Source organism: Hylobates moloch, unplaced genomic scaffold, assembly GCF_009828535.3.
Source record: "Hylobates moloch isolate HMO894 unplaced genomic scaffold, HMol_V3 SCAFFOLD_6, whole genome shotgun sequence".
Taxonomy (NCBI): domain Eukaryota; kingdom Metazoa; phylum Chordata; class Mammalia; order Primates; family Hylobatidae; genus Hylobates; species Hylobates moloch.
In genome coordinates, this window is record NW_026652281.1 from 32,621,535 (window position 1) to 32,633,746 (window position 12,212).

Below are 12,212 nucleotides of genomic sequence, written 5' to 3' on the forward strand. Positions count from 1 at the left end.
TGCTGCATTATAAAGAAAATAGAAACATAAATTGAAAGAAAATAAACCAAAATTTAATAGTGATTATCTGAGGGTAATCAAACCACAGATGATTTTCTTCTTTTCAAAGTAGAGCAGACGAAACTTTTGCAAAAGAAAAACCTTAAAATATATAAATACATAGCTGCATAATAACCCATCGGGTCAATGGCCCATAATTGATTTGATCATTTCCCTTTTATTAGCTAGACATTTAAGTTACTTTCAGCTTTTTGCTGTTTTCACCAGTTTTAATGAACATTTTTGCACATACTGCTTCTCCACATTTTGTGGGTCTCCGCTAACCCTGTCAGAACAGATAGTCTCTCTTTCTTCTGCCTGCCTCATATAAGGTTTTATGTAATCTTCTTGATATCACTATCACCATACAAGGTAACTGACGAATGAGGCAAACACCTCTTCCTCAACACCCTAGAGGTCTTTCTACTCTGGGCCTCCCGTAAAGTGATGCTCTCTGTAGCCTGTTTCAGTTCTATTGGAGGGAAACACTACAGAAAACATGATGTCAGCTTTAAAAAAACTATATAGCTACTGCATATAGTGATTAGATAATATGAATCTGTATATTCACCAATACTTTGTCCCACAAGCTGCAATATGTAAGAGAAGGCCTATTAAAATTTCTTCCTTTTTTTTTTTTGGAGACAGTCTCACTCAGTTGCCCAGGCTGGAGTACACTGGTGTGGTTATAGCTCGCTGCAGCTTCAATTTCCTAGGCTCCAGCAATCCTCTCACTGCAGCCTCCTGAGTAGCTGGGACTACAAGGGTGCAGCACCATGCCCAGCTAATTAAAAAAATTTTAATAGAGACGAGATTTCGCTATGTTGCTCACGCTGGTCTTAAACTCCTGAGCTTAAGAGATTCTCCCACTTTGGCCTCCCAAAGTGTTGGGATTACAGGCATGAGCCACCACACACGGCATAAAATCTACTCTTATCCTTAGAAATATAACAAATATAACATTATTTATTGTAATAAATTTGTATAGAATATCATGATGATTAAAAACACAGGATTTGGAGTTAAAGTGCCTGTGTATGAATCCTTCCTCAGCCCTTTAGGAGTTATGTGACTCATCAAAGACCACCAACTTTATCTCTCTGAAACTCAGTTGCCATGTGGAAATGGGTAAAACAAGAACAACAAAATAATCAATGGATTATTATGAGGACTAAACTATTTTTCGTGATGTTCCAAGCACAACGGATAGCAAATAGGACATGCTCAATAAGGGTTAACCACTGTGGTGATTACTTATCATTATTTTTATTATTATCCTTCAGAATTGTCCTGAGGATTGAATGAGATAATATAAATAATTCTATTTAAGTACATAAAACTAGTGCCTAGTTACTGGTAGTTGTCTCAACAGTACCTAGCAGATGCCAGTACCGTCTGTTGAATGACTGCATGAACCCATTTTACAAATGAGGAACTAAAGCTCAGAGGTGTTCATCTGCCTGCCTCAGCTTACTATCATAGTAAAGGCAGAGCAACATCTGATGGCTGCAGTGCCCATATGTACTTTTTCCCTTCACCAAGTCTGCTGCTTTCTTAGATCAGGCAGCAGGAAGGTGGAGGAAAGTCAGTGAGTGGCAATGTCAGGGCTAGAGCTTCAGAGTTCCAGAAAGCCTTCGTCCTTAATGTTCTGACCCCTTGAGCATAATCCATTCATATCAGCTGAAATTAGACCTCGAAATAGAAAAAATTGAAAATCTGTTTCTGCATAAAGGTCTATGATTCTGTTACTCAATCTCAATCACATTACTAGATTAAAAGGAGGTTAAAGTTCTTGATCTCCAAAAATCATTGAAAGGAGAGCTTAAGCTTTTTAAAAACAAAGAACGTGGCAATGTCCTCAATCGCCAAGATCTGATGCTTTCACTCAGCTCCACAAGCAACTAAGAGATATGGAAAAGAGTGGTTAAGAAACTAACGATAAAAAGAAATAATTAAAAGCTACAAAAAGAGACTAACGTTGTAATCTTAGCTTCAAAAATATGAGGAATATGTTTTTGGCAAGTTTTGCAAGATACTGATAATAACCACTTTAGTTGTTATAAGAGGTAACTGAAATTGATGCTCATGATGTATTCTATCTACTCAAGAAAATAGAGTAAATTTCATTGTCTTATGTGAATTAAATTTCTTCCCTTATTTACTCTATCCACAGAGTTAATTTAGGACATACCCAACTGCTTTTAAAAGAAGTTAGAGATGGCACTAACCATGAGTGAATAAAAGTTATGAAAGAGACATACAAACAATTTTGTAGGCATAGAGGAAGTGGAAAGCACTGTTGGAGATAGCAAAGACAATAAACACATACTATATGTAGATAAAGACACACACACACACACACACACACACACAAGATTAGCTTCTTGAGGATAAGAACACTCCGGTGTGTTTTTGCTATAGAGCACAGTGGTTAAAAGCATGGGCTTCGCAGTTGGCGTGACCTGGAATTGATTCTCAGTTCTGACGTTTAATAACTATGAGAGCTTAAGCAACTTACTTAATGCTTCTATACCTCAGTTTCCTCACGTGTAAAATAGAAATAACAACAGCACTCATATGGTTGGTTTGAGGACTCAGTAAGATGATGTATGTATAAGCGCTCACACTGCCTGGCACTTAAGTTCTAAGTACTCACTGAATGGTAAATACAGTATTATTGTTGTTATCGTCATCCTTGTCATCAGACTAGACCCAGACAGCTGGTTATAAAATCAGGCCTGTCCCAGTTGGGCAAATGACCTTGGGCAAGTCATTTAACCTTTCAGTACTTCAGTCTCCTGATCTATATAATGACGTCCAAACTTTCCTCCAGGACAAGCAGGGCCTGTGCATAGTCTTTGCGGAGGAAGAGAGAGGTGCTGCGGAGTGACTGGGCTGGGGGCCTCTTATAGCATGTCTGTAAAATGCCGGGAGGTGGCATGGAACTCGGGTGTTAAAAGCCTGCACTACATCAGTGCTTGCCAGAGGCTATGATTTCACAAACAGATAAAAAGAGATATTTTAAAAGGTTTCTGTGGCACTAAGATAGGCTTGTCAACGTTTTTTTTCCTGCCAAACTATCGACCAAAACAAGTACCATTTACCTACCATCGATTATCAACTTTCATAAAAGAAGGAAAGCTTACTTCCAAAATAAGAGAAAGAATATCAACTTAGAATCTCCTTCAGAATGAATAGATTGAGCCTGTAAAGAAGATCCAGCAAGTAGAGATAGCATTTCAATATTAATAAATCCTTTGAATGAGTGAAGGTAGGGAGGAGAAAAGAGGTCAGTAATCCAGACTTGGAACAAATGGCAGCTGAGATGAGACGGGGACCAGCAAAGAGAGGCAGGAAGGAACAATCCTGAGGACCAGAGAGGTTACGGGAGACAGAAGAGGAGGGGAAGAAGATGCAAACCAAGAAAGGACCTCTGGTTTATAAAAGAAGTGAGGTTTCTATCAAAAGATAACATGAAGTCTAAACATTTAGATATCTAAATCAAATCAATTTGGTTTTATCATGGCATTCTAAAAGCACTACATAATTACTATAAATAAATTAAATATCAGAAGTAAAACCTACAGTTGAAAGAATTAGATCTGCACATGGATGTATTTATTTTTCAATATTATTATTTACTCAAATTAGCAAAACAATATCAGCAATAATATTAAATATGAAGTAGCATATTACTTATCATAAAAGTCATACACTGCTGTTACAGTTGCTTTAAAATATAGTCTAGGTTGGGTGTGGTAGCTCACGCCTGTAATCCCAGCACTTTGGGAGGCCGAGGCTGGTGGATCCCTTGAGTCCAGGAGTTTGACACCAGTCTGGGCAACATGGCGAAATCCCATCTCTACAAACGATACAAAAATTATCTGGGCAGGGTGGCACATGCCTGTAGTCCCAGCTATTTGGAAGGCTGAGGTGGGAGGACTGCTTGCGCCCAGGAGGTCAAGACTGCATTGAGTCAAGATCGCGCCACCACACTCCAGCTTGGGTGACAGAGCGAGACCCTGTCTCCAGCCTGGGTGACAGAGCAAGACCTAGACTATATATATATATAGTCTATATAGCAGGACTAAGAAATATATCTAGTAGGAATAAGTGAAAATAATCTTAGGCAGTCATTTAAAATCTTTTTAAAAAAGATCTAATGATTTGTAGAAATGCTCAGGATTATGAAGTAGAAATATGAGTATGTAGAAATATGAAGTAGAATATGAAGTAAAAAAAGCAATAAAAAACTTTATGTAATTCCCACTTTCAAAAACATTTACAATAGATAAAAAGCCTGGAATTAAAAAAAATATCAAAAAGCTAACACAAATTATTTTTGGTATTATAGGTAATTTATTATTTCTTGTATTTTCCTGTATTTTATACATTTACAAGAATGAATATGCATTACTTTTATAATTAGGGGAAAAATGTTAAATAAACTCAGTAAACATACTTACTCTTGGGAGTTTAGGATTAAAGTAGTTAATTACTTCAAACTCAAAATAAGATGCAAAACCCTCGTTGAGCCAGATATTGTTCCACCAATTCATGGTAACCAAGTTTCCAAACCACTTTTGGAAATGAGAAGAAAAAAAGAGCTTTCTTAAATTTAATTTTTAAGTTATATTCATTGTAATTGCATGTTAAGTAAATGTAAGGTCAAAAGACGTAATTAAAATTTATTTGCCATCAATAACAAAACTTGAAGACAGGACACCAAAAAAGCAAGTTGTTGTTTTCACATAAGGAGATATTAGTCATGCATTTCTCAGAAATATTCCATGTTCAATTATTAAAAGCAATTTTTGTTTTCAAACTGCGATGTTTCAACATAAGGTCAGTTAGAATAGCATTTCTTAAACTGTCCACTTGGCCCAAAAGTTGTTTTTAGTTCCATAAAACAGAAGCCCTGAATGCTGACTTGCCACCTACTAATTCTAGCACCTTATACTCTAAGTAGGCTGCCAATGGATTTTACTTTAAGCAGTTGTTTATATTTTAAGAAAATAATTTGATCTGTGCCATGTACAAATCACTCAAATAATTATATGTTCTGCAATATGGTTCAGCTGTAGTTATTTTCTGTTTGAACTGAACAGAAAAAAAAAAAGCAGTGTCAAATGGATGATGAACAGGATTAGGAAAGAAAAACAATGATTTCCAAACTAACAAACCCAAGCCCTGGTATTTAACCAAATTCTTATATCAGCTATAATTACTAATAGCCTGTATTGCAAAACAATGTGTCACTTAGGCTATAATAAAAAATGACACTTCGGGTGACTTAATAAAACTTGTGAATGTGTGTGTTTTACTGTGCACCAGGGTATTAATCAATCCTAGTAAACTGCTCTTTTCCAAAACTTCTTATGGAGCCACATTACTAAGATAACATTGTTGAGATTATTTCTTTCTTAACAGACTTGTATTAATGGAGCAGACACTGAAATGCAGATATGAAAATCTTCATCAAATTAAACAGCTAAACTTCTAAAATCTCAGTGCAAAAGCAAATAGATCTGATTAAATGAATTGTCATTTACACAACTATTGGGAATGCAGCTCAAGGGTTAATTATTGCCACCTTGCTAATATATTACCGGTATCCATTTAACCTCTCTCCAACAACAGCAACAACTAGAAATTTATAACAATCTGAAATGTGGGTATCTTTCAGTGATCCTTTTGAATAGCCCTTATTTTAGGTGAAATGAAAATAAAATACTCCTGTGTCTGCATGGCTTAACTTTTCCTGAAGAGGACTTTGTGGAGCAAAGTTAATGGTTGGATGTGAATACCCAGCCCTCAGCCAAACTGTACAGTCTCCTCCCTATGATCTGTCACCAGTAGCTCAAATCCACCCTGAATCTGAGTCTTCCCCATTTTTACTCACTGTCATACTTTGAGATGTTTTTCTTTTTAAAATATGGTATATGGCAGGGTCTTATTGGGGTTTTTATGCTATTTTGGTAGCGCACCTGGAGAATAACTTCACGTGAAATAAAAAGAACATTTTACCACATGCCTGGTGTCCAATCTCGTGGGAGACAACGTAGGAGATCAGAGTCTTTTTTTCTGTCAGTTGATCTTTTGGTTCCAACAACAATCCTGATTCATCAAATATCATTAGTCCCCAGTTTTCCATTGCATGGTTGTCAAAACTAGGCAAGGCAATTATATCTAAGTGGATTTAAATGGAGGAAAAAATAAAATAATCTTTTCCAAAAAATGAGATTTTTTAAATATCTCAAAATGAAATCATAAAATTACCAAAAAATACAAGGGTATATTTGTAACCTGAAGGGAGAGAAAGCTTTTTAAAGACTAATGCCAAAGACAAAAGCCAGCAAATAAATTATTTTGACTATGCTAAAATAAAATATTCTTGATAAAGGACTTGTATTCAAATATACAAAGAATGCTTATAACTCAGCAGTAAGGAAACAAACAACCCAACTACAAAATGGGCAAAAGATCTGAACGTACACCTCACTAAAGAAGATATATAAATGGCAAATACACATATGAAAAGATGCTCAACATCAATTGTCATTAGAGAATTTTAAATCAAAACAATGAGATACTACCACACACCTACTAGAATGGCTAAAATCCAAAACAATGGCAACACCAAATGCAGATGAGGATGTGGAGCAACAGGAACTCTCATTCATTGCTCGTGGGGATGCAAAATGGTACAGTCACTATAGGTTGACCATAAGATCTGACAATTACATTCCTTGGAATTAACCCAAATGACCAGAAATCTTATGCCCACCCAAAAACCTGCACACAAATGTTTATAGAAGCTTTATTCATAATTGCTAAAAGTTGGTAGCAACCAAGATGCCTTTAAATAGGCTAATAGATAAACAAACTGCAGTACATCAATACGACAGAGTATTATTCAGTGATGAGAAATGATGTATCATGCTGGGAAAAGTTATGGGAAATTTTAAGTGCGTGTTGCTAAGTGAAAGAAGCTGGTCTGGGAAAGCTACATACTATGCAATTCCAACTATATGACATTCTGGAACAGGCAAAACTATAAAGATAATAAAAACATTGGTGGTCGTCAGGGATTCGGGGGAAGTAGAGGAGGATAAATACATGGAGCACAGGGGATTTTTATGGCAGTGAAACTATTCTGGATACTGTGATTGTCAATACTGGTCATTATACAGTTGCCAAAACCCATATTGCTGTACAATGCAAAAACTGAACCCTAAGATAAACTAGGGAGGTTAGTTAATAATAATGTTTCAATATTGTAACAAGTGTACCACACTAATGCAAGATGTTGACAAAAGGAGAAAGGAAGGAGAAGGAAGGAAAGAGAGAATATGTGGGAACTCTCTGTATTTTTTGCACAACCTTCCTGTAAACGTAAAACTGCTCTAAAAATAGTCTATTTATATTAAATACTTTAGCCAGGCATGGTGGCTCATGCGCATAATCTCAGCACTTTGGGAGGGCTAGGCGGACGGATCACTTGAGATCAGGAGTTCAAGACCAGCCTGGCCAACATGGTGAAACCCTGTCTCTACTAAAAATAGAAAAATTAGCTGGGCGTGGTGGTGCGCACCTGTAATCCCAGCTACTGGGGAGGCCGAGGCAGGAGAATCACTTGAACTTAGGAGGCGGAGGTGTCAGTGAGCAGGGATTGCACCACTGCACTCCAGACTGGGTGATAGAGTGAGATGCTGTCTCAAAAAATGAATAAATAAAAATAAATAGTTCACCAAAACACACTATAAACAAATTTGAAAGGCAAAGAATAATCTAGGGAAAAATAGTTAAAGTATATACCACAAACAATTAGACACCTTTTCAGTATTTAAAGAACTCTGACAAAATAGAGAAAAAGCCAACGTGAACAATGCACCAAAGAAATACTTCAAACAGCCAAAAATCTTATTTAAAATGTTCATCATTAACTATCAAAAATTAAAATGATATATCTTTAAAATACATAGGAGTCCAATAATTAATATTGGTATAGGCATAGGAAATCTGGCATATAGCCTACAGGGAAAGTGTCAACTGGCACAATAATAACCCAAACACCTAGCTCTACCAGTCACTATAATATTTTGACATTCAGTCCAACTTTTGACTCGAAAGTGAATTAAAATGATAGCAACATGAGTAAAAATACTGTTCTATATAAGGGATACATGAACACAGTTCATATAATCTTAGATTCTAAAGTTTAGAATTCATTGAGCAAGCTACAAGAAAATAGTCTAAAAGAACAACACAGGAGAAATAAACCAAGTCGTTTTTTACCCAACTCACTGAGGGTAAGGGTATGGCATATATGGGAAATGCTGGTAGGGGAGGCATTTGTTTTGTTTTGTTTTGTTGTTTGTGACTCAGCAAAGAGTTAAAGCAATTAAGAAACATTAGTTATCTTTCTCCTAAAAACCCAATAATAGAGGAATTCTTTATTTTAATCACCTATCAATAAAAATAAGGTTTTGATTGAGTACCTCCTATGGGCGCTCATAGGGTAACATCAGTTGAGATGATATGAAGGTTACAAAGAAAGTATCAAATGTATCCCTGATGTCCAGGAGTTAATAATCTGGTCAGAATTTAAATGGAATTACTGAACTAATCACATATATTTATTTCCTCCATTCCCCAAAAAGTTTACTGTTGACCACCTGACTGCCATAGGTTCTAGAGGCACAAAGAAAAAGACCCTTCAGATCCTAACTCCAAGCTCTAATGAGGAAGATAATTAAAATACAATTGGTCAAGAGTTCAGATGGAGGAATATGCAGGATGCTGTGGAAGTGTGAGAAAAGAAGTCAGGGAAGGCTTCCTGGATGAGGAGGCACTGAGCTGAGAAACAGAATTGAATTAACCAGTGGATAGAAGCCATTTCAGGATGTGCAAACTGCATGTGTAAGAGCCTGGAGGAGACCGGAGGAAGGTGAACGCATAGGAGTGGAGCAGAGACAGTGCTAGAGCATCCTTCCCACTCAGGAACTGCCAAAAGCCCTGAGAGGTTGGTAAGAGAAGCACCTTTATAAAGACATGGTATTGACTTCGGACTTAACCCTCAGGGAAATGGGAGGTCACACAGAGGTTTTAAAGAGAACAGTAACGTGATCAGATTTTCTCTGGAAAGATCCTTCTGGCTTCATATGAAGGATGGCTTGGAGGGAATGTGGAGAAGCTTTGAGAGTACAGTTGTGGTGATGATGATGAAAACTAGGGAGAACTAGGGGGACAGTAAGAAGTGAGTGGATGGATGGATGTAGGGGATGATAAGGTGACTAATTAAATCGAGGGTGTGCTTCAAGGGGACAGGGTGTCAAGGATGACTCTGGACTTCTCATCTAAATAAATACAAATAGAACTTTTCTTGCCAAGACAAGCGGCGTCTTGAGAGCCTCCAGCCCCAGAAACGCCAGGAGCTTGGTCTCCATGCCTGAGCTCCTGCTGCCTCCAACTCCCTGAATGATAGGTGTTACCTCCAGGATTCCTGAATGGGCCGAGGCTGGTTTGCATCCCTTCGTTCCCCATTCCTCCTTAGCCAGAATGCTCAAGCTGCAGAGACCCTGGCTTCTTGGGGTTCAGAAGGCTCAAGCTCCCAAATATTTACTCCCCACCTTCTTCCACTATCTGCCAGTATAGGCAGAGCATACTTTTTCCAAGTCTTCAACTAATATGTCAGAAGAACAAAATACATTTACATGATACTTTCAATTTAGAGAAAAAACATTGAACAACTTTCTGAGCTGAGTGGCTCATACAATTTTAAGAACATACCACACAGATCTGTGAAAGGTTAAATACGTATTTCCTTAAGGATCATATTATATTCACATATGATTCCAATTTCATATAATGAAAATTCACAGTTGGGACCACTAAGTCCTAATTCAGTGATTCACAGCTAATGGATATTAAAAACAAAAAAAAAACTTACTAAAGGGAACTGAAGTAACTTCTGAAAGCCCACTAGCTAAAGTGATTCAGACACAGCACTGCAGACTTGCAGAATGAGAGAAAAGGCCTGAACACAAAATAGAAAGTAGGGTCTAGAGGATGGGAGGCTGCCATTGAGTAGCCAGGAGAGACCTAAAAAGTCTGAGAGCTCTTCAGCAGCTGCTGAGCACATGGCTCTGTACAGAGAAAGAGCAGGCGGGCCTCTGTGTGTTTCAGAAGGTATAAGACATAGGTCAGGAGGCTAACTCCAAAACAGCAGCTAAATGGTGACGGTGGATCCTTAGGGTTTGTCTGTGTATCTTGAGGCCTCAACCAAGGGCCCAAATAACAGGAAACCAAATGCACTGAAAGGAAAAGATTACCTCACCTGTTTTTGGAAGAGAGTAACTGATATTAAACAAATCCTCCAGAAAAGAGAAGATGGGACCTGTGATGTTCAAAGCAAAGTCTGCACTTCCATTTGCAATGGCATCTTTCCGGGCCCAGATGCGTATCTAAATCAAAGCAGTTAAGCAGTGATTAGGAAAACGAGTAGTGATTTTGGAAAGAGGTAGTCGGCTTGCTCCAATTCCCTGCTGCTGAACCAAAGTCTTACCTTTTCAGAAGAAGCTACATAATAAAATGCCTGCACGCTTACATGTCCTGAGAAAACCCCTGAAGGCTGTTCGCTAAGTTATGAACAGTGATTCCCCCGAAAGTGTGTTATTTCAATCTTTGACAATAGCAAGTACAATTTGGAATCATAAAACAACCCTTGGAATGGGTCGTACCACCATCTACCCCTACAGTAAGTGTAGATTCTATAGGCATTTTGTGCACTTTGGGCCCTTGCTTCCCATTTCAGGGTATATTACTAATGATCCAAAACAGAATTGCATGGTGAGTGGGGGTTATATAGTATGGTACATATCAAGCATATTTAAATCATGCAAATTTAAAATGGTTTGGCAGTTAGAACATTAATAGTTCTACTTTACTTTCAAAATTTGAAATAAGGTTAATTCTCCTAATTTAAAAAAGTTCATCAAATGTCTCATAATTTTAAAACTGTCAAAGCAAGTAAATTATAATTCTCTTGTTTTTCTATTGCCAAATGACACTTCCACTTTAGCAAGTAAAAGGAAACCTCTGCCATGTTTTGTCCGTTTTGTGTGACCACACTATTGTTTGGGTAATTGGAGCTTATTTGTGTGATTTTGGTGAGTAATATCCTATTGTTTTAACGTTAATTATTACTGTAAATTGAAAGTATTGTAAATTCTAAAAAAAAAAAGGTAAGCAATTTTTAATAGAATTGCCAGCATTAATGTTAAAGAACATGCATAAAACTTAAAGATCTTGGAATGAAAGTTACCAAGTTAGATAATTAAAATATTTGTCCTGTTGTGAATGCAGTTAATTTAAGAAAGAATGCTCTGCAAAACATTGGAGAAAATGCTAAGGAAATGGAAGAATCACAGTATTTACAGATTTGTGCCCTCCAAGAACATATTCGTCTTACTTTGCTTTTATTTCTGCTTAAAAGTATTTCTAGAATTCTGTAAATTCTGAACTACTTACATGTTTCTCATGTTTATTCTCATGCCGCACATTAACCACACTTTCCATTTCACGAAATCTTTATCTGTTACTTAATAAGAAATTTGTAAATGGGCTGGACTCTATTCCAAGTGTACATTTTTGTTCTTCTGCAGAGTATATAATGGACTCATTAACTTTGTAAAGCTGAGCTGTAGCCAAATGTTCACATTCCACTGATAGACTCATGCCAAACTTCAGTGTGCTGGCTAAGAATATGACTTTCTTAGGTATGCTCCATTTCCTTGTTGCTTCTTTGGCAGCTGGCATCCTTTTCAGGGTGATCTTTCACAGATAAATCGATATCATCCCTCTACAAGAATTGTTGACTGTGCAGATGCACTGACCACAACAAGGCACTTGAGATAATGGATGCTGAGGAATCACCTTCGGTCTGTCATTACCTATGGGAGCCATGGGGCCCATTCCTCCTTACCAAGCTCAAAGCACGTGCTTACAAATCATGCCTGAGCAGATTTAACAATATAAGCCATGCACATTTAACTTGGCCAGTGTTATATTTGTAGATGACAAGGATCTACTAGTAATTATTCAATAGGAAAATCAGACTGAAGCCAATAGCTCAGGAAGATAACAAGCTGTCATTTGCATCTAACACAGTA

General features: G+C 37.2%; 1 protein-coding gene across 1 annotated transcript in view; it reads right to left on the minus strand.

Annotated features, from left to right (window-relative positions):
• The window catches only part of LVRN (laeverin), a 65,050-nt gene that overhangs the window by 29,180 nt on the left and 23,658 nt on the right, over nt 1–12,212 (minus strand). The window contains exons 4-6 of the mRNA XM_032156610.2: nt 10,379–10,505; nt 6,074–6,228; nt 4,506–4,619 (exon numbers count right to left, since the gene is read on the minus strand). Of these exons, the coding sequence (XP_032012501.1) occupies nt 4,506–4,619; nt 6,074–6,228; nt 10,379–10,505 (396 nt within the window). The remainder of the gene's footprint in view (nt 1–4,505; nt 4,620–6,073; nt 6,229–10,378; nt 10,506–12,212) is intronic.